Source organism: Sprattus sprattus, assembly GCF_963457725.1.
Source record: "Sprattus sprattus genome assembly, chromosome: 4".
Lineage (NCBI taxonomy): Eukaryota > Metazoa > Chordata > Actinopteri > Clupeiformes > Clupeidae > Sprattus > Sprattus sprattus.
Genome location: NC_137923.1, coordinates 11,874,495 through 11,894,428, shown reverse-complemented (window position 1 = coordinate 11,894,428; position 19,934 = coordinate 11,874,495). Strand labels below are relative to the sequence as shown.

General features: G+C 41.4%; 1 protein-coding gene across 1 annotated transcript; it reads left to right on the top strand.

Annotated features, from left to right (window-relative positions):
• Window positions 1–999: 999 nt before the first annotated feature.
• Window positions 1,000–19,679, top strand: LOC308363355 (polyamine-transporting ATPase 13A3-like; the record flags this gene model as incomplete). The annotated part of the gene is made up of 32 exons (XM_080836167.1): window positions 1,000–1,050; window positions 1,523–1,696; window positions 1,988–2,105; window positions 2,476–2,602; window positions 2,855–2,938; window positions 3,337–3,406; window positions 5,093–5,227; window positions 5,342–5,414; window positions 5,636–5,767; window positions 6,995–7,162; window positions 7,437–7,594; window positions 8,735–8,923; window positions 9,107–9,168; window positions 9,244–9,394; window positions 9,810–9,935; window positions 10,178–10,195; window positions 10,295–10,448; window positions 10,612–10,732; window positions 10,847–10,971; window positions 11,200–11,372; window positions 11,459–11,581; window positions 11,904–11,983; window positions 12,758–12,800; window positions 14,390–14,499; window positions 15,179–15,275; window positions 15,411–15,483; window positions 15,677–15,854; window positions 16,239–16,420; window positions 17,051–17,139; window positions 18,475–18,555; window positions 18,847–18,939; window positions 19,406–19,679. The coding sequence occupies 32 exons, from the start codon at window positions 1,000–1,002 to the stop codon at window positions 19,580–19,582; spliced, it is 3,735 nt and encodes a 1,244-aa protein (XP_080692293.1). The 3' UTR covers window positions 19,583–19,679.
• Between the last annotated feature and the right edge of the window lie 255 nt (window positions 19,680–19,934).

Here is a 19,934-nt window from a genome sequence, read left to right as displayed (position 1 = left end):
GGAAGATATACAATACGTGTGCATTAAGCTACTGATACGTTTATGTTGTTTTCACCCAGAGTAGCATGTTTTTTAACAGGACGTGTTTTTGCGAGTATGTTGGCGTGGGCATCAAACTGTCGGAAGCACTCAATGCACTTTATTGCTTTAGTTTTCAAACAATTCAGGTGTTGTGACTGCATTTTCTGCCCAGCGTTTCTCCAATCGATGTGCTAGTGGAAGAACAAGATGAAGTGCAGAGACTCAGTTCCCGTACTTTGCTATTCATTCTGGTAGTATAAATGGTGTGTAAATCTGTGCCACAGTAGCCTAGTCTCCATGAGAGAAACCCTCTGCCATGTGACCCAGAGCAAGTTTTAAGTGCCATGCTATGCCAAAACACTCTGTTTCTGTAATCAGGTCACAGCCACTGCTTGCATTAAAATGTCTGGATGGGGGACTGTAAAGAAGTTAAAGAAGCCAAGTTTGAGAAAAGCGATGCTGACATTGCGGCCCGTTGATATTTCCATAATTATGTAACATCTGTGTGATTAGATTTGCAGAGGACCGCATTTATTTAGCATCTGCTGTTCATAATGTTGGGCTGATCATATTTTGTGTGTTGTGATTCAATGTGAATATCTTTAACTGAGGCACTGTTTTGTTTTTAGTCTGATCTAGTCTGTAGGCTTGGAGACTGAACTGCCAAACCTAAATCAGCCCCTTATTCCTTATCCAGTGGGAGGACTAGTATAATACTTTTGACTGTCACTGGACTGAGATGGTGTCATCTCACAGTTTGTAGTGAGTCTTTCACTTAGTCCATATCTCTTTTATATGGTGGAAGGATACCGACATAGTTGTAGGCTATTATTACTAAGGGTAAATAGTTCGTTTTTTATCTTTGCCACCTTTTCCCAACTTATCTCTCTTTTGGGTGAGATTCTACCGCTCAAAGTTGCTTTGTTAGGACAGTAAATGTCTCTGTTTTCAGGTAGGCTCTTGTGCCTCTCTGTCAACATGGAGAAGGGCAGCATGAAGATAATCAACAAAGACCAGGAGGATGAAATGGTAAGTTTGTGGAATGTTGGTTCTGCTACATTACCTATATATTTGCGTCTGCAGTAAATATGATAGAAGTCCTGTGTTTGGTCTCCTCTTTCATACCCCCAACAGTCAAAATCCAAATAAACCTTTCCCTACTAGTATCATGGATTTAAGCTGTAGGTACCGTCAAAAGTTGGGACAATGATACGGTTCTGGTCGATCGGAGGGCCCATCCTGAACTTTGCATTTGTTTTCACTTTCCAATCACTCTAAGCCAATTGATAGTCAAAAGTCTTCCAACAAACACTGCTCTTGTTAAAAATATCTTGTGCATAATGCATGTTTTATGAGAACAATATTTTAGTTTTGTGTTGTTCTTAACAACTCAAATATGTTATCAAGACCACCTCAAAAGAAACGTGTTTTAAATACAACTCTGATATGTTTATGTGTGTTTTGTCAAATAATGAATGTTGCTCTGATTGCTGTGCTGCAGGAGGTGTTGGGGTACTGCGTGAGCCGCTGGAGGCTGGCGCTGGTGTGCGTGGGGGTGCTGTGCACCGGGGGTCTCCTGCTGCTTCTGCTCTACTGGCTGCCTGAGTGGGGGGTGAAGAGCACCAGCACACCGTGCCCTCTCAGAGACGCCAAGATTCTACTGCTCAGATCCACAGTATGGAGAGATGATGATGTTTATATCTCACACACGTGCATGCATTCATGGATTCATTCAAAAAAAAATAAAGTTGATAAAAAAAATGCTGCTTGATATTACAAACAATATTTTCAGTATTGTTAATCAACACATTCCAGATCAACAGCACATGGTGTTGTTTCAAGTTTATGCACAATTTAAAATGTACCCTGTTTCTTAGTATTACATACTAAGAAATGACAACAAATGTTTAAATATCTACTATTAGTTACATGAATGATGAATACATCTCTGTTGCTGTGGTGACAGGATGAGTTTAGACGCTGGTTCAGAGTTCAGGTGCACGTGATGCAGGCACCGGGGCGAAATCCTTTTGATGCAGTGGATCTGAAGACCTCACCAGCTAATGGGCACCGGACACATACACGTCCCGCTGTCTCACCCACAGAACCTCAGAACTGGCAGGTATATGCTAATTTACTCTTTTTGAAGCTGATGCTAATATTTAGGCTGTTGTGAAGGCCATGTTTTTGGACCCAGAGCTATGTTTTATTGTATTTTATTGTATTACGTTTCTGTGGTGCTGGGATTTATGCATTTTGCCTATCTGTCCAGGATGTTTTGTGAAGTTTTTGCCTTTTGTTTATATTTGTGATGTGTTAAAATATGTGTTGGACCTCCTATTAGTATAAGGAAAATTAGTTATTTTCTCTTTCATTTCACGCCACATTCTGTAAATTGGAAAGGAGAGTGTGTGTACAGTGTTAAGCTTTGAAAAATGTTGCTGAGGGAAACAGTTTCCATGGGTTTCATATTGAAATCATTCGCATTCTTGACTTCTCCCCCTCCACAGATTTGTTACTTCACCCTTCACAGCATGCAATACTTCTGGAACGATACAATTCAGAATTTTGAAGTGATAAAGTAAGAATCAATAATTTCATGATCCTCATGGTGGGAACATCACTGAGCATTGTGTATCAACTTGAAAACTATCAAATTGTCAAACTGTTGTTTTTTTTGGAACTCGCAAAAAACAATTAGCTTTCCCTTTAGATTTGAAACTAGGCTTCACACTTGTCACATGTCACTGTGCTCATCTCTGAGGGTCTGAAAACACATTGTGCGTTATGCTGTGTAACACATGAGACACATGTTTCTTGTGCTCTTCTGCAGTGGCATGGAAGACCAGAGGCTTAGCTGCTCCTCCATTGTCTCTGAGCACAGCTCGGGGCTCAGTAGACCCCAGCAGGAATATAGGTACCCATACTTCAGTTCATTTACTTAATTTGTGACGTACAATAATAATGTGCAGCACTGGATGTCTCCTGGAACAGATAAAAAGGGTTAATGTTAAGAATACACCACTGGAGTGAATGAATCAAGCCTTAACACAATTTCAGCACAGGGCTCATTAAAGTAGTATCAAAGTGTCATGAAAGACAAACCAGTACCAACGGGTAGTCTGTGAGATTTTATTTTACTGCCAAGTATAGACATGTTTGAGCATCAGCCCTTGACACTACCGGAATGGAGTATGAAATGAGATATATGTTATGAACAACCAGTGTGAGCTTTTTTTGTGGTGCAATGAACCGCAACTTCTTTAACCTTCAGTGAAGTATTGTGTGTGTGTGTGTGTGTGTCTTTTTCAACAGGAGATTGTTTTTTGGAGAAAATGAAATCGCTGTACGAGTGCCTTCATTGTTTAAGCTGCTTATAAAAGAGGTCAGTGTGTGCATTCATAAAGAATCAAAGTGGAATGCTGGCGACATTGGTAACATTTGTTATGTGAAACTAACTAATGAGGGATTTATTAAAACTGAGCTAAAACACACTATGAAGTTAACCACTGAGGATAGCATGTCTGGTGTAACAGGTTTGTGATGTGGCGAATAGATTTGAAATTGTATTTTTCCCAGTGTGTTTATCTGCTTCATGCTATTACAGTTGTGATGCATACAACGCAACAAGAGTTGTGACACAGTCCCATGGGTTGAGAGAGCCTGTAAGAGATTTCAAGCCCTTATTTCATTGATGGGCAGCAAGCAAAGTGTACTGCGCATGAACTAATGCTAATTTGATGAATCATCAAATTAAAGGGGAGCTATTCCCCTTTTCTTCAGTGTTTTCTCAATCTTTCTGTCTATCCAAAAGTTACAAAAGCCCAAAGTACACGCCAGAGGGAGTAGCTTTCTCATGCAGAAACCACTTTTCTCCGCTCTCTGAAACACCTTATTGGAATTCCAACCTTTTTCTGTATTACATGATGATGCAATTGAAACACAATCCTTATTGACCAATGATGATGTTATTGCCCACTGACTAATCAGGGCACACTTGAAGGGGGGGCTTTAATGCTCTTACAAAGCGTTTCAGACAGAGGGTGAACAGAGAGACAAAGAATAATGTGTTTTTGGAACAATAAAGCATGTAAATCTATTGTAGTAGACCATGAGCGAGATCCTAAATGCAAACATGGGTGGGTCAGCATATTACTCCCACATGCCACATGATAGTTTTAGTTCATAGCTTGTTGCTATGGTTTTTTTCCCATCAATGAAATTAGGGCCCATCGTCTTTTCATATGCATTTAACTGTGATAACCCTGTTTAGTCATTCTTCTCACATTATTTGTAGTCCCAAGTCCTAAGGAGAAGCATGTGTTTGAATATAGACTTCTGTTTAAATTTCTGTCTGCATATCTAATGAATACACAGATGTTTGGTCAATAGTGTTTAAAGTTCAGTCATGAGTCTGTTGTTTGAGACACATTCATGGTTGTTAATGTGAACACATCTCTTATCACTGGGTATGTTAAAACAAAAGAGGAATATGTGATGTGTGCAACAATATCATTTGTACATACAGTCATGGTCAAAAATATTGGCACCCCTGGACTTCTGTCAGATAATGCTCCACTTCCTCCAAAAAATTGTTGTTACAAATGCTTTGGTATTCACATGTTTTTTTTTTTACATTGGAACAACACAAAAAAGCAGAGAAGAAATTCCAAATCGGATATATTTACAGAACTCCAAAATTTGACTGAAAATGATCTCTTTGTAAATCTATGTATTTCAAGCATGTATGTGTAATTTAACTCACCTGTGGCAAGTCACAGGTGCTAGCAATATAGAAATCACACTTGCAACCAGTTAAAATGGAGAACATTTGTAATTGCGACAAATATTCTGGGAGAAGTAGTGTATTATCTGACAAGTGCAGGGGTGCCAATATTTTTGTCCTTGACTATAGCAGTCATTTCCCAAAGGGACTACGTGCGGTTTTAAGATCAGGCCTAAGTAGACCCGGAAAGAGACTCCCCGACCCAGCCTGTACCATAGCATCCCCCACTTGCATTGCCTTTGGTGTATGTGGAGGTCGTAACAATGTCACTACTCTGCCCTCCAGGTGCTGAATCCGTTTTACATTTTCCAACTGTTCAGTGTGATTCTGTGGAGCGCTGAAGAGTACTACTACTATGCTGCTACTATTGTCTTGATGTCGGTCATATCCATTGCCATTTCTCTGTACACCATTAAAAAGGTGAGTACAGCTTTTTTGCACTCATCTCCCAGGGACAAAATATCTCTGGTCTTTGTCACACTCTAGTAAGGTATTCCCTTTTCACCAACATGAATGTAAATACTTCCATTGCAGCAATATGTGATGTTACATGACATGGTGGCAGCCCACAGCATCGTTCGTGTTTCCGTTTGCAGAGGGAGAAAAGGTAAGCCCGTACATGTTGTGTGGCTCCAACAGGGACAGAAATTAGTGCTTATACATGTATGTGTAGTAACTCATTTATGCAGTAAAGTATTTATGTCAACCTGAGGGAAAACTATGAAATTTCTTCAACAAACTTTTTACTGCAGCCAATTATTCTCTTACTGTGATATCCAAATCATTCTTTCTTTTACTATGTGACTGAATTATCTTTTGTGGTCCCAGAAGTGGAAGAGGACTTGTCCACCGACTTGGTTCCTGGGGATGTCATTGTGATCCCATCCAAAGGCACCATCATGCCCTGTGATGCTGTGCTGATCAGCGGAACATGCATTGTGAATGAGAGCATGCTCACAGGTAAAGTTGATGTGTTATACACTTTCATACAGTTGACTACGATCTGTCAAGGCATGCAGGGTTATTGCCAGAGTTACTCAGTAACCAGGACCTATGAGACTAAACAAACACACACCCTGCTGTTATGAGAGAGAAATCCAATAAGATCAGAGTTCTTCCAAGTATGTTTCTAAGTATAGCATCGGGATTATGGGATGCATCATGATTATGATCGATAGTAACGTCAGTTGGAGTACAGTTTAGTACAGGAGAATTTCACTATGGATTGTACCCGGATGGATATCTAATCTTATGTTAAGGCCTGTTTCATGTACAGTACATAGCTAAAATTACATTCAATATATTTTTCTCACTTCCACGAAAAGGTGTACAAAATTGCATGTGCATGTTGTGTGTTGAGTACATAGTCCTGTGCTTTGTCTGTCTAAACCTGTGAGCTCCATTTTGAAGGGCACGATACTAGAGGGTTTCTCCCAGTTCCTCAGTTCCTTTCCTCCTCTTCTTTTCTAGAGCAGCTGGCTAAAGGGTTGACTACAGCCTGAGAGAGATCACATCTTTACTCTTGTCATGCTGACTTAGGCTTAAAGCTAGAGAGAAGGATGCTCTGATGTTGCTTATTGCCTCGATGAGTCTGAAAATATCTTACATGCTGTGGCAAAAAAAAAAAAAAAAACTCTGATAACACATACATTTGTATCATTGTCATGGCGATGTAGTTGTATTAGACATGAATGTTTAACTCGAATTTCTCAAGTAACTCACCAGTAAAGTGTGATAGACCTTGGCATCTATTCTTGTGTGTTGTATTTTAAGGGTCATATCACAGTGGTTTTCAAATATTTGTGCTTCATGCAGATACACCCAGGAAATCTTAAACGTGTCACGCAACGTGCTGATAAAACCTTACCCTTGATAATGAAAGAAGAGCGCACCCTACTCTTTTCATGCTATCATGTGCTGAACCTTGTTCCCATGTCATATTGTCTCTGCCCTGTGGTCAAGTGTGTGCCTTTGTGTGTTCCAGACACTTTGCAATGTTTACAAACAGAACTGTTTCTGTGTAGACGCAGACAGTCGGACTTGTTGATCCGGTCATTCTGTGTTTTTTTCCTACAGTTTTTACGTCACAAGATAAATTGCACTACAGGGATCTAATCTACAGGGGAACATTATTCCAGAGGGGTTTGAAGTACAAACCATGGTCTGTCTTTGTGCCTGTACTTTCAGGGGAAAGTGTGCCTGTGACCAAAACGAGCCTGCCCAACTCAGACACGGAGGGCAGGGAGTTGTACAATACTGAGCTGCACAAAAGGCACACTCTCTTCTGTGGTACCCACGTCATACAGACACGCTTCTACGCCGGAGAGCTGGTCAAAGCCCTGGTGGTCCGCACTGGTCAGTAGTGGGCAGGGTTCATTCCCTATCCATATTCACTTTTCACTTTTCACTATGAAAACTCAAAACAACAGGCATGCGTCTTGTTGTGACCAAGAAAGGCAATCAAAATACTACAGGAGATTTGTCAAACCCCAAATGAGATGTGTCATTTTTATGTTGGTGTTGGACATGCATTATTTGTCCAGTGGCATGTTGTGTATGTATTCAAGAGAGCTCACCTAGCCCTGGTTTCCTGTTGTGAGTGAGTGAGTGGGTCTGTCTCACCTCCTAGGCTTTGGCACAGAGAAAGGGCAGCTGGTGCGCGCCATCCTCTACCCCAAACCCACTGACTTCAAGCTCTACAGAGACGCCTACCTCTTTCTGCTGTGCCTGGTGGGAGTGGCAGCGATCGGATTCATCTACACTATCGTCCTCAGCGTGATGAACCAGGTCTGCAGCCAAGGTGTCCCCTAGATCTCAAATAGAAGGAATTCATGAGTTACTTTTTTTTAGTCCTTTAGAACACACCTCCATCCAGAATGTTGTGTTGTCCAGATGCATTCCGGGGCCAGCTGTTGTGAGTGACAATGGCAGTGCTGTGTCCTACCCCCAGCTGGCCAACTGGAACAGAGGAGCTCCAGATGCTATTTACACTGGGCTCTCCTGCCAGAGACATCGGCCTACATCAGTCTAGATTTTCCAGATGTGCTTTTCCAGAGGTCATGAATGATTTAATAAATGATTAAAGAAAGTCAGTCAGCATTCCCTAAAGATCACCTCTTTCTTTCTCGGAAAAGAAGTATATGCTTCATTCACGAGAAGCAGTATTTCAATCTGTGCTAACTGGTAAAAAAAAGCGAGGATTGTGCAACACAAGCACATAAAGTATGTACTGACAGCCACTGGCAGATTTACGAGGAGAAACTTTTTGTTCAACTTTGAATTACACTAGGCAACTCGGTGCAAAGAAAATGGCAAAGAAGATTGTTGCTTGTTTTATATAGTTCAATGTCTACATGTTCTACATATACATGGCTGGATGAAAAGAGTAGCAATGAAATTCCCATATATTCCCAACATATAGGGTGGAAGGTCACATTGCCAAGGAGCAATCTTATGGACAACAGCATGGACATTCACAAACTTGTTAAATTGTATATTACTGCATGTTGGAGTTGGACTTTCACTGCCAGCATTTTTATCTGTATAAAGCCTGCTCACACAATCAGTAAAGGGTCAGAGATAACAGAGGCCAAAGACTGCTCGTGTTTCATGGTTAATGGAGACACTAGATAACCAAACATTTTTACTGTGTTAAGAGTTGATATATATACCTTATGTATTACCTGTGTTAATATAATATACCATGAATTATGGAGGTGTTAAATCACACACACAACCTCTTGTTTCATTGTTACAGAGTTATGAGTTAGCTTTGAGCGACGTATGGCACACGTCATGTTTTCATAGGCCCAACCTATTATTGCATTGTGCAAAATCAAACAGTTAGGCATTTGTCAGAATTAAAATGTAACATTTCCTATGTATGACTGCCAAACATGCAATGCCCCCTTTTGACAACCTCTGCAGGTGCCAGCTAAGACCATAATCATTGAGTCTCTGGACATCGTCACCATCACTGTGCCCCCTGCTCTCCCAGCTGCCATGACTGCGGGCATCGTGTACGCCCAGCAGCGGCTCAAACGTGCTGGGATCTTCTGCATCAGTCCCCAGAGGATCAACATCTGTGGACAGCTCAACCTTGTCTGCTTTGACAAGGTGTTTTTCACCTTCCCACCACTGGTTTCAGAGGGACTGTCTTGGTGAAAAGACATTAAAAAATGGCTCACTAGCATTAAGCTCAGATCCAAGCAGTTTGTATATGTATACTGAAATTTCAGTTCAGTAATTCTGTTGCTTTACCATAACATAATGGCACAGTTATGCTGTCTTCCTTAACAGACGGGGACACTCACTGAAGATGGCCTAGATCTTTGGTCTGTCCACAGAGCTGAAAATGGAAGGTGAGTCTTCTCGGTTTGTTTCTACGGTTACAAATGACCTGTAACTGAAGCAGCTTCTAACCCTGTGACTCGTAGATTTGTACAACCAGAGCAGGACCCAGGTACTAACTGTGAGCTGGAGTCGCCATTCCTGGCCTGCATGGCCACCTGCCACTCCCTGACCAAGATCGATGGAGAGCTGTCCGGGGACCCGCTGGACCTTAAGATGTTCAATGCCACTGGATGGGTGAGTGTGATCCAGTGTTTCTTGTTCTTCTCATTTATTTGTGCATTTTGGGGTTTTACAATTTTTCTTTAAACAGCTATTTATATGTTTTGATAACACTGAGATGAGACAAATGATAATCACAGAGTGGAAAGTGTTTGACTAGAGCAAATTGAAGCTTCAGGTTTCTTTTCTGGGATAAGTATGTTGTGGAATAGATAGAAGTGTTGGAGGTATTTTCTAATACTTACTTTTCATTGCTCGTTAATGCCTCAGTTGCTACTTTGAGTGTGTGTGTGTGTGTGTGTGTGTGTGTGTGTGTGTGTGTGTGTGTGTATGTGTGTGTGCGTGTGCGTGTGCGTGTGTGCGTGCGTGCGTGGGTGTTTGTGTCCATACCTGAGGGAACATTTTTTTTCAAGTCCTTCTACTTGCGCAGATATTGGAGGAAGCTACAGAGGAGGAGACATCCCTCCACAATCCCATCATGCCCACGGTTGTTAAGCCTCCCAAACAGCCTAAGGCCAGAGAGCCTGAAGTTACAGCCGCCCAAGATCAAAGCATGGTAGGCATTCCTATAATCAGAGACATTTTATTCTGTACACCTCACGCTCTATGCTAAACACATGTCCAATCTTGTTACATTTACATTAACAGTCAGATATGAATGGTATGCATTATGGCTTACATTTGTACATTAGATACAAAAATGTTGTTGTAGCATAAAGTACCCATAAAGGGGTCACCTTGTATAGTAAAGTTTAGTTTCTGTAAAAAGCTGAATTAATTTTTCTCCTCTGTCATTAGGAGCTGTATGAACTGCCGGTAAGTAAGCAGTCTCCTCCTCCTCTTCCTCCTCCCTCTCTTCACTCTTGTTTGTTGAACAGCTTTGCCTCAGCTTCTTATGCATTCCCTGTGCCTCAGGACACGTATGAGCTGGGGATCGTGCGCCAGTTTCCCTTCTCCTCGGGGCTGCAGAGGATGAGTGTGGTGGTGCGTCGGCTCGGGGGGAAGCACATGGAGGCCTACCTCAAGGGGGCGCCAGAGGTGGTGTCTAGCCTCTGCCAGAGCTCTACAGGTCAGTGGCACCAACTCTTAACAGTTCATGCTGCAAGACATACATATCAAATAGAAGACTGATGTCCATCTAAGCAGATAGAGTGATGTACATTGATCATAAATATAATAGTGCAGCTTAGTTGAAACTGTAAGATTGTTATGTTCCATCCATCCCTTCACAGTCCCAGAGAACTTCACTGAAGTACTGGAAGATTACACCAGCCGTGGCTTCCGTGTCATAGCCTTGGCACACCGTCAACTAGAATCCAAGCTAACCTGGCATAAAGTGCAGAGCCTCAACAGGTACCAGACTGCTGCCCTTCAACGCAGTTTTCTCTGTTGTCTGTTAGCACACTGATTTCTAAAAGAGTCGATCTCAAAAAGGCACAAACCAGTGGTTGTACTTCTGTGCCTCAGAGATCATCTAGAGACGAACATGGACTTCCTGGGCCTGGTCATCATGCAGAATAAACTCAAGCCAGAGTCCGCAGAGGTTTTGGAAGAATTGCGACAAGCTAACATTCGCACTCTGATGGTCACAGGTAAGACGCCTACAATATGTCAGTAAGCCTTTACCTAAATAAAAATATAGAACAAATTCTCTGTCAATAAAATCATTCTGATTGGCTTTACTAGGGAACACGACTGTCAACTGAATAAAACAACAAAAACAAACAAAAACACATTTTCGAGGTGTGTGATTGACTCACTGATCAGTCCTAGCCATGGATTGCTGTTGTTTCATATGTCCACGCTTTTGTTTTGTTAAGGTGATAACATGCTGACAGCCATCTCCGTGGCCAGAGACTGTGGTATGATTGGCCCACAGGAGAGGGTCATTATTGTGGATGCACAGCCTCCTGGTGGTGGCCGCGCTGCTATGATCCTCTGGCATTACACAGACTGCCCAACAGCACTCGCCAATAAGGACAGCCATTTCCAGGTGAAGGGTGCTTACACTGGTGGTGGATGCTTAGAGTGTCAAGAGTCAATTGGCCTATTGATTGAGCATTGGTACTTCTCCTGCAGTTGGTCAAGATGGAGTCAGATGGAGCTCTCCCGGATGGTGGGCTGAGGGGGCAGTTCCACTTTGCCATTAGTGGGAAATCCTTGGCCATCATTATGGAGCACTTCCCAGACCTAGTCCCAAAGGTCAGTAAAGAGTTCTTGTTTTGTTTATCTGATTTGGCCTCCAGGACAGTGTTGCCAGTCATTCTCTTATTGATGGGGAAAATAACATTATTTTGTAATGAAAACTTCAGGCAGCAAATACCTGTGGACAGGTCTGGTACATTATCTGTGTTCCTTGGGACACCTTATTGGACGTTACACCTTATAAATGTGGTTAACCTGTGAAATTGTCACCAGTGGACAATTTCAAGTTACTTTCAGTAGCAATGAGAGGAAATGTAGCTATAGGCTATGGCTCACTGTCTTCACCTCTCTCGCTCCCCTCCTCCCTTCCCTGGTGAAGCTGGTGCTACGAGGGACAGTCTTTGCTAGAATGGCCCCTGACCAAAAGACCCAACTGGTGGAGATACTCCAGAGTGTCGAGTGAGTTGAGTATTTATTTTTTACATGTAATATATTTATGCAATGCCGTATTAAGAGCGAAGGGTACATTTTATAAACTCGTATGGTAAAATCTAATACCAGGACCTTTCTGAACCACACGCCACTTGTCATGTTACTTGAAGGATAGGGTGACCAGAATCAAACAGACACACTGTGGGATGAATAGTAAGTTTGTGTCGGACAATGTGGGCCATGTTACCAATGCTGAGAGGTAACCTAAAAATGTCTACATACCTGGATAAGGAATATTTGTCTCCTACCTATAGGCTCGTAAACACCTGTGTAAGTTGGGTTTTTTATGATATAGCAGAGGAGTTTACCTCACGTTTGGAGTTTGACTGATGCACCTCACAGCCTCTTGATGCCCTTGGATGAAAGCCAGGCTTTTTGGCTATGCTGCATTTGTATTAGTCAGAATGCTGCTTTTGTCGTAGTGCTTTTAAATAGAGTAAAATCGATGCCGCAATGGCATTAGCAGCTCATGTGCTGGGCGGATAAAAGAACGCATCCATGTGTTCTTTTTTCTGACAATTAAAAACCAAATATTCAATACAAAATATGTGACATTATAACAATATTCGGGACAAAGGGTCAAAATACTGTGCAGGACAACACAAAGCAGGACACCTGATCACCCTAAAGAAGAAGCTTGCAGAAGTGCAAAGCATGATATCACACAAGCAATCAAGGCTCTGTATCTCATTATAATCTAAATAGTTTTTAAATTGTGTTTTTTTATTTCAATCTTTGCAGCTACTTTGTGGGCATGTGTGGAGATGGCGCAAATGACTGTGGTGTAAGTGTCAGCACTAATCCTGTCCCTAGTGCCTCTTAGAACATGCATCTTAGAACATGCCTGAGCAAGAAACACTTTATTACCCCAACTGCTGATTGAGGATCTCATACATTTTGGTGTTGAAATCTACGCTCATACAGTCAAGTCGTAAAGTCTGCACACCCCTTTCACTTTTTCCACGTTTTATTACGCAACAGACTCATTTTTTGCCTCAAACATCTACACACAATAACCAATAATGACGAAGTGAAAACAGGTTTTTAGAAAATATGCAATTTTATTTTACTGACAAAAATAGGTTATTTAGGGGTTACATATCTGTACACACCCTTAGCCAAATACTTGGTTGCTGTACCTTTGGCAGCTTTGAGGCATCTTGGGAAAGAAGTCAGTACAAAGCCATTTTCAGCTCTTTCCACAGATGTTCAGTTGAATTTAGGTCTGGGCTTTGGCTGGGCCACTGAAGGACATGCACGGACGTTCTCCTAAGCCACTCCTTTGTTCTCTTGGCTGTTTGCTTCAGGTTGTTGTCATATGAGCCAGGTGATGAGCGGTGCCTGGTTTCGTCCAGACGCAACGCTTGGAATTCAGGCACAAAAGTTCCATTTTGGTTTCATCAGACCAGAGAATTTGTTTCTCATGGTTGTTGTTGTTGTGGTGATAAGTGGAGTGCTGCCTGGATGTTTGATATTCTGAAAGGTTCTCCCATCTCCACAAGGATACGCTGGAGCTCTGTCAGAGTGACCCTTGGTTCCTCCTGACCTCCCTGGCCAAGGCCTGTTTTCCCTGATTGCTCAGTTTGGCCGGGCGGCCAGGTCTAAGAAGATTCTTGGTGGTGACAAACTTCTTCCAGTTACGAATAATGGTAGCCATTCTGCTCTTTTGGACCTGTAAAGCTGCAGAGTTTTTTCCATACCCTTCTCCAGATCTATGCCTTGACACAATCCTGTTTTGAGGTCTGGAGATAATTGCTTTGACCCCATGGCTTGGAGTTTGCTCTGACATGCACTGTCAACTGTGGGACCTTATATAGGCAGGTGTTGGCAAACCCCAATAATGTCAAATCAATTGAATTGATCACAGGTGGACTCTAAATGAGTTGTAGAAACATCTCAAGCAGTATCAGTGGAAACAAAATGTGGGTGTCATTTCAAAGGGGTGCACACTTGTGTACATACAGTATTTTTAATAAATTAGCATAAATGTCTAAAAAACCTGTTTTCACTTTGTCATTATGGGCTTCTTTTTGTGTAGACGTAGAATGAACTCAATCTATTTTAGAATATGTCTGTAACGTAATGAAATATGGAGAAGGTGAAAGGGGTGTGCAGACTCTCCGGCTTGACTGTATATAGAATGGGTTCCTTTTCAATATTATATTGCTACATTTTTTATTGTCTTGAGAAGAGAATACTGTTTGTGTAGTATTGCATGCTTGTAAAAATGTATTAAAATCCTTCCCCATGTATTGTGTTCATTATGACCATTGTTTATCAGAAAATAGAATCAATGAATCACTTTGTTCAAAGAATAAGTGTACCTTGTGTGCTTGCTGTTCTTCTACTCTGCCCCCAATGCCCCTTCCTCAGGCCTTGAAGCGAGCCCATGGGGGGATCTCCCTCTCTGAACTAGAAGCCTCTGTCGCCTCGCCATTCACCTCCACTACCCCCAACATCTCATGTGTTCCCAACCTCATCAGGTGTGGTTAGATTACTGCTATGAATGCACATATTTCAGTATTTCACATGAATTTTTTTTACATACGAGCAGTTTTACACTTTATCTTAAATTTAAATTGCCTCCTGTTTCACATTCTACTAGTCATTCCATGTTGAATTGTATAACTTACTGTATGTGGGAATGTTTATATGTCATTATTAAAGAAGCATTCCGGATCAATTGCTATTCGCCAACGATATGCTAGCGGGTAAAACTAACGAAATCTCTTTAAATGTGCTGACTTTGACACTATGACAAACCAGTTACTCAACAACTGTCCTAACACAGTCAAACATCAAGCAAGTGCAACACAAGACAAAGCAAGACGGCAAATAAGCTACTTACTAGTTCGGCAGACAGTACAAAGCCGGGCGGCGTCAGGCAATCTTACATTTAGCAGTTATAAGCCTATGGACCCTGGTATAGCAATGGCTCGGAGGCGATTCTCCATATTAAAAGTCATTGTAGCGCCCCAATTTTTTTCAAGCTGTTATTTTAAGGTAAAACTGCTTATCCTAACCCTAATCCTGAAGTATAATTGTTACATACTGTTACTTTAATGTTGTGGATCATCATCTTTACAAAAGAAATCATGAATGAGATGTACCTGTCATAGGAATATGTATGTTAAGTCTGTTTTGTGAAATGTCTTTCCCCAGGGAGGGCCGTGCTGCTCTTATCACTTCCTTCTGTGTGTTTAAGTTCATGGCCCTTTACAGCATCATCCAGTATCTCAGTGTCACACTACTCTACTTTGTGAGTACAACATCTAAGTGCTCGTCACTCCAGACATAAAAAACACGGGGCTTTCCACAGCTTTCCTTGAATGAAATCTGTACGTTTTTTGTTATATACCGTTTAATTTGTGAGCTCTTCCTTTCTCACTGCTAGATCCTGAGCAACCTTGGAGACTTCCAGTTCCTCTTCATTGATGTGGTCATCATTCTTATCATAGCATTTACAAGTAAGCAAACCATCATGACTTTTGAGTTCTAGTTATCTACTTTTTATGTGAAATCATTTTTCATGATTCCGTCTCTAGTTTGAAAGCCATATATATAATATATAAGTGTGAGTGTGTCTGTATGTCTGTATGTGTGTCTGTGTGTGTGTTTGTATTAATGCATTGATACTTGTGTTTGTTGTGGTATATGCAGTGAGCCTGAATCCTGCGTGGAAGGAGCTGGTGGCCCAGCGCCCCCCCTCCAGCCTCATCTCAGGGCCGCTGCTCTTCTCCGTGCTCACCCAGATCATGGTGTGCCTCAGCTTCCAGGCCCTCGCCTTCGTCCTGGTGCAGCATCAGAGCTGGTACGAGAAATGGACACCTCTCTCAGAGTAAGTGGGCCTGGCCTCTTACAGCACATAGAGCAAGTGTTGCATTAAGCTTAAGGCAGCTCTGAGGGTGTGAAGCCTCTCTGGTAATAGTGATAATGTGCATGCATGCTGTGTCCTGTAAGGAAGTTGATAGAAATTGTCTATTAAAACTTTGTTATTTGATAACAGTCATATGAGTGACGTGTCAGAGGATAAAGAGACATATAGAATAGAAACAGAATAAAGTACAAAGAAGACAAGTTATTTTATTAATTTGATTTCAGATATTTTCAGTCAGTTTTACCCACAGTGTTGTACTGAAATATACATTCCCAATTGCCTTTTTTTTTATCTGTTCACATTCCCTCTCCTTTTCTCTCTCTCCATGATTTGACACCTGTCCAGTGCTTGTAATACATCGCGAATAGGACTCTCCATCAGTCCAAACACAACTCATCCTACTGACCACAAGAACATCAGGAACTACGAGAACACCACCCTGTTCTACATCTCCTCTTTTCAGTACCTGGTGGTGGCCATTATTTACTCTAAAGGGAAGCCTTTCAGACAGTCCAGCTACAAAAACTGTAAGCATATCTTCTATTCAGGGATTCATGGTTTGTGGGTGAGCTGAACGATTTGTGAAAATAATCAAATTGCGATTTTTCTCTACCCCAATATTGCGATTGCGATTCCCCAACAAAACGTCATGAATGATTTAAATTAAGTAGAAACAAAGTCATTGTAAGTCATGCACTTTTTAAACACTGTGTGCAAAATTAAGCATCTTAAGAAATGATTGTTCTTTTTTTTTCTTTTTTTAGACTACGTTGTAATCACGGACGTTGCGATTAGAAAATCGCGTTTACCATATCACGATTAAATTAAATAATTATGCAATTAATCGTTCAGCCCTAGTCCAGCAGTTGTTTTTTTTTGGTCATTAAATGTCCATGTACTTTTGCTGTCAGTTTCTGATCTTGGACATTGTTATTGGAACCATGCCACTGAAGTAGTGAATGTAGTCAAAGTTTGTTTTGTTAAGAAATTAATGCATGCAACCATGCAGTAGTTCCTAAATCCACATGTGTACTTCTATCTGACTGCTGTTTAAACTGCTATCTGACTTTTGTTAAAAGACACAAAAAAAGCTTTTGCCTGTCTTCTGTAGTCTATTTATCATTAATACTGCACGTTCATATGTATTTCCTCTCCAGGGCCTTTTGTGTTATCCTGTATTAGCCTGTACATCTTCCTCTTCCTCATCATGCTATATCCTGTATCAGCCATTGACAACTTTCTGGAGGTGAGTAGCAAACAAAGTACTGATATGTAGGTCTGCCCTTAGACAGCTATCTTGGAAGCGCCTACAGGCAGCTATGCATGCTATGCTAATGCTATGCTATGCAATACAGAGTCTAACTAGAAGGGCTCTACGGGAATGCAGACCTCTCGCACTGTTAAGGAAAGTGAAAAATGATTTGTGGATCTGCCCCATGACTTGGATCCACTCCAAAATGTAATGGGTTCTTCTTTGCCCATGCTACACCCTTGTACCAATTTTCATGACTAATTGGGCCAGTATTTTTTGCGTAATCCTGTTAACAAACAGACAAACACACCACACCAAAAACATAACCTCCTTGGCGGAGGTAACAATTGCAGCATTTGCCTAATCAGAGGATATTACCAATGGCAGAATTAAAAGGGAATGTTTATTTAGAATCAGTGTTAAGTTTTCTGTTCTCTGGCTTATCAAACTCTGTTCTGAATAGGGTCCAGCTTTAGAGTGCAATGCTGCGAGGACTCATTTATTTGCCCATTCCGTTACAAGTGATTACCCCACTGGGCTTCTTGGCAACAGGGACATCCCAGAGGGGACTGACACAACGGTCAGGATCGGATAGTATGTCAGCCATGTCATTTTAGATATGATGTAGTTGACCAGGCCAGGTTCTCTGACCCATCGCATTTATAGCTTCTGCCAAACTTATAGCCTCTGCCTCTGACAAATTACCAATTGACATCTGATACATCTGATTTGCCATTTTGTGTCAATCTACACACGGATGTAGCCTAGGCCAATTTTATACATAGAGTATAAATATAATATATTAAATATATATATTTATGGGGGGATATATATTTATATATCAATTACACATTGATTGGGATAAACAAAGAAAAGTTACGTGGAGTCTTGCGTGAGCACGGTAGTTGTGCATACATTATGTTTTAGTATAAATTCTACGCAGGGTTTTACACATGAGGCCCCTGGACTTCCATTTCCGCCATGTTAAGCGTAACAAAATCGTTTTGTTCTTATAAATCTTATTTTTCTCTCAGTGGTTTGTCTCCTATTTTATAATGTCCGTCGTAGGAACAGCACTTATGAACAGTTTATCTGTCATTACCATCTCGGTGAGAATGGTAGCACATTGATTTCTGGACAGAAGAGCCTTAGAAGATTGTTCCTTATGAACGTGTGGCCTTAAAATGAAGCCAGCATCCATGTCTCAATGCTCCTCCACCTGGTGCTTAGAATTTTTTTTGTACATTTGTTTATGCCACCAATGGTTTAACAAAAAACTGCAAGGTTGACTTGAAAGTGCTCTGATTACATGAATGCTTTCTGTTGCAGATCGTGTGTGTTCCATATGAATGGCGAATCACCATGGTGATCATCATTGTGGTTAATGCAGTCGTGTCATTTGTCTTAGAGGTAAAGGGCCTCGGTCTGAAACACATAATGCTGTTATACTTTCTCTGGCACCACTATGTGTTATTAACATTTCCCACTATATTGTTTTCAAATTATTTTGTCTGAAATGATTCTTACACTACCCAAATCAAAAACATCAAAGTATTTAGACCAATCAATTTCCTGTTGATTGTGTAACGTTAATTGCTTTCTTTAAATTCTAAGTGCCTTACTGTGTATAACACAATCACCTGTGCTATGTATGATCGGCAGCAATCTTGTTTCCCCCCTGCCAACTGCAATATTCCGTAGACTTTGGTCCTTGACGTCATCTTATGGAGGTTTGTATTCAACGAAGACAAGCTGAGAAAGGATGGGGTGGCCCCAGCTGCCCAGAACACTCAGGTTGGCACCCTGAGCTCTTCTTTTGCCTGGTTTTGCTTAATTTCCATTAATCTATTTGTTGATTTCAAACATCTCAGCTTCAATCAATATTCAGATTCTTAGGCAGCTTTTGCATGTGAAAGACAACGTGTCTTTGGTTGAGGTTAGGTTTCCCTGTTGCATATTTGAATGAGTTGAATAGTAAAGAATACTGCTGAAAGTATGGTGTGATTTTTCAAATGAATGCCATGATGTTGTGTTCTTTCACTAGTTATTATACTCTACTTTTTAATTTGATTCAGCATTTTAGTTTGCAACCTTGAAGAACAGTGAGCATGTTATGTTCAGATGGTTAGATTGTTCCTTCATCTTTGAATGTGCCAACAGTAGTGTGGAACCCTTATTTAATTTTCTTGTTGTGGTGCAAGTCCCTGAAAATCTTCTATTTATCTACAATCCATTTAGTTTGTTTTCTTGCTCTCTCCAGCTAAGTAATGACCAGTGGGGGTCCAGGTTCCTTGCTTGGGTGTTTTGTCGGAACAGGAAGACCCCTCAGACTCGCTTCATCCAGCTCGCCCAGGAGCTGCAGGATGACCTGGACTGGCCCCCTAGGCCCCAGACCTGCACCTACGGCACGGCGCCGCATCACTCCCTCATCCTCTGAACCGTCCCTTCTCTGCAGACTTTGAAATGTAATCTTGGGGGAACCAACCTGTGTGAGCACAGTTGTTAACAGCGGTTCTTAGGTCTCCATTTACCCCAATCCAGCAGCAAAGGTATTCAACCAAAACACCTTACGTGCAAAATGCTGGATGGTGTCTTGCCAAGTCCCTGTCACATCAGTGTTGGGGGTAACAGAGCACCTAAGGGTACCCATAGGATTTCCTGCGAAAGCAGCTCTTGTTGCATGTGTTCATTTTTGACACACTAGGTTGCTTTTAGAATGGCTGACTGCACTTTAAATATCTGTAGACTGACAAACAGCGTTAACACATCAGTGCCACTCTTGCTCATCA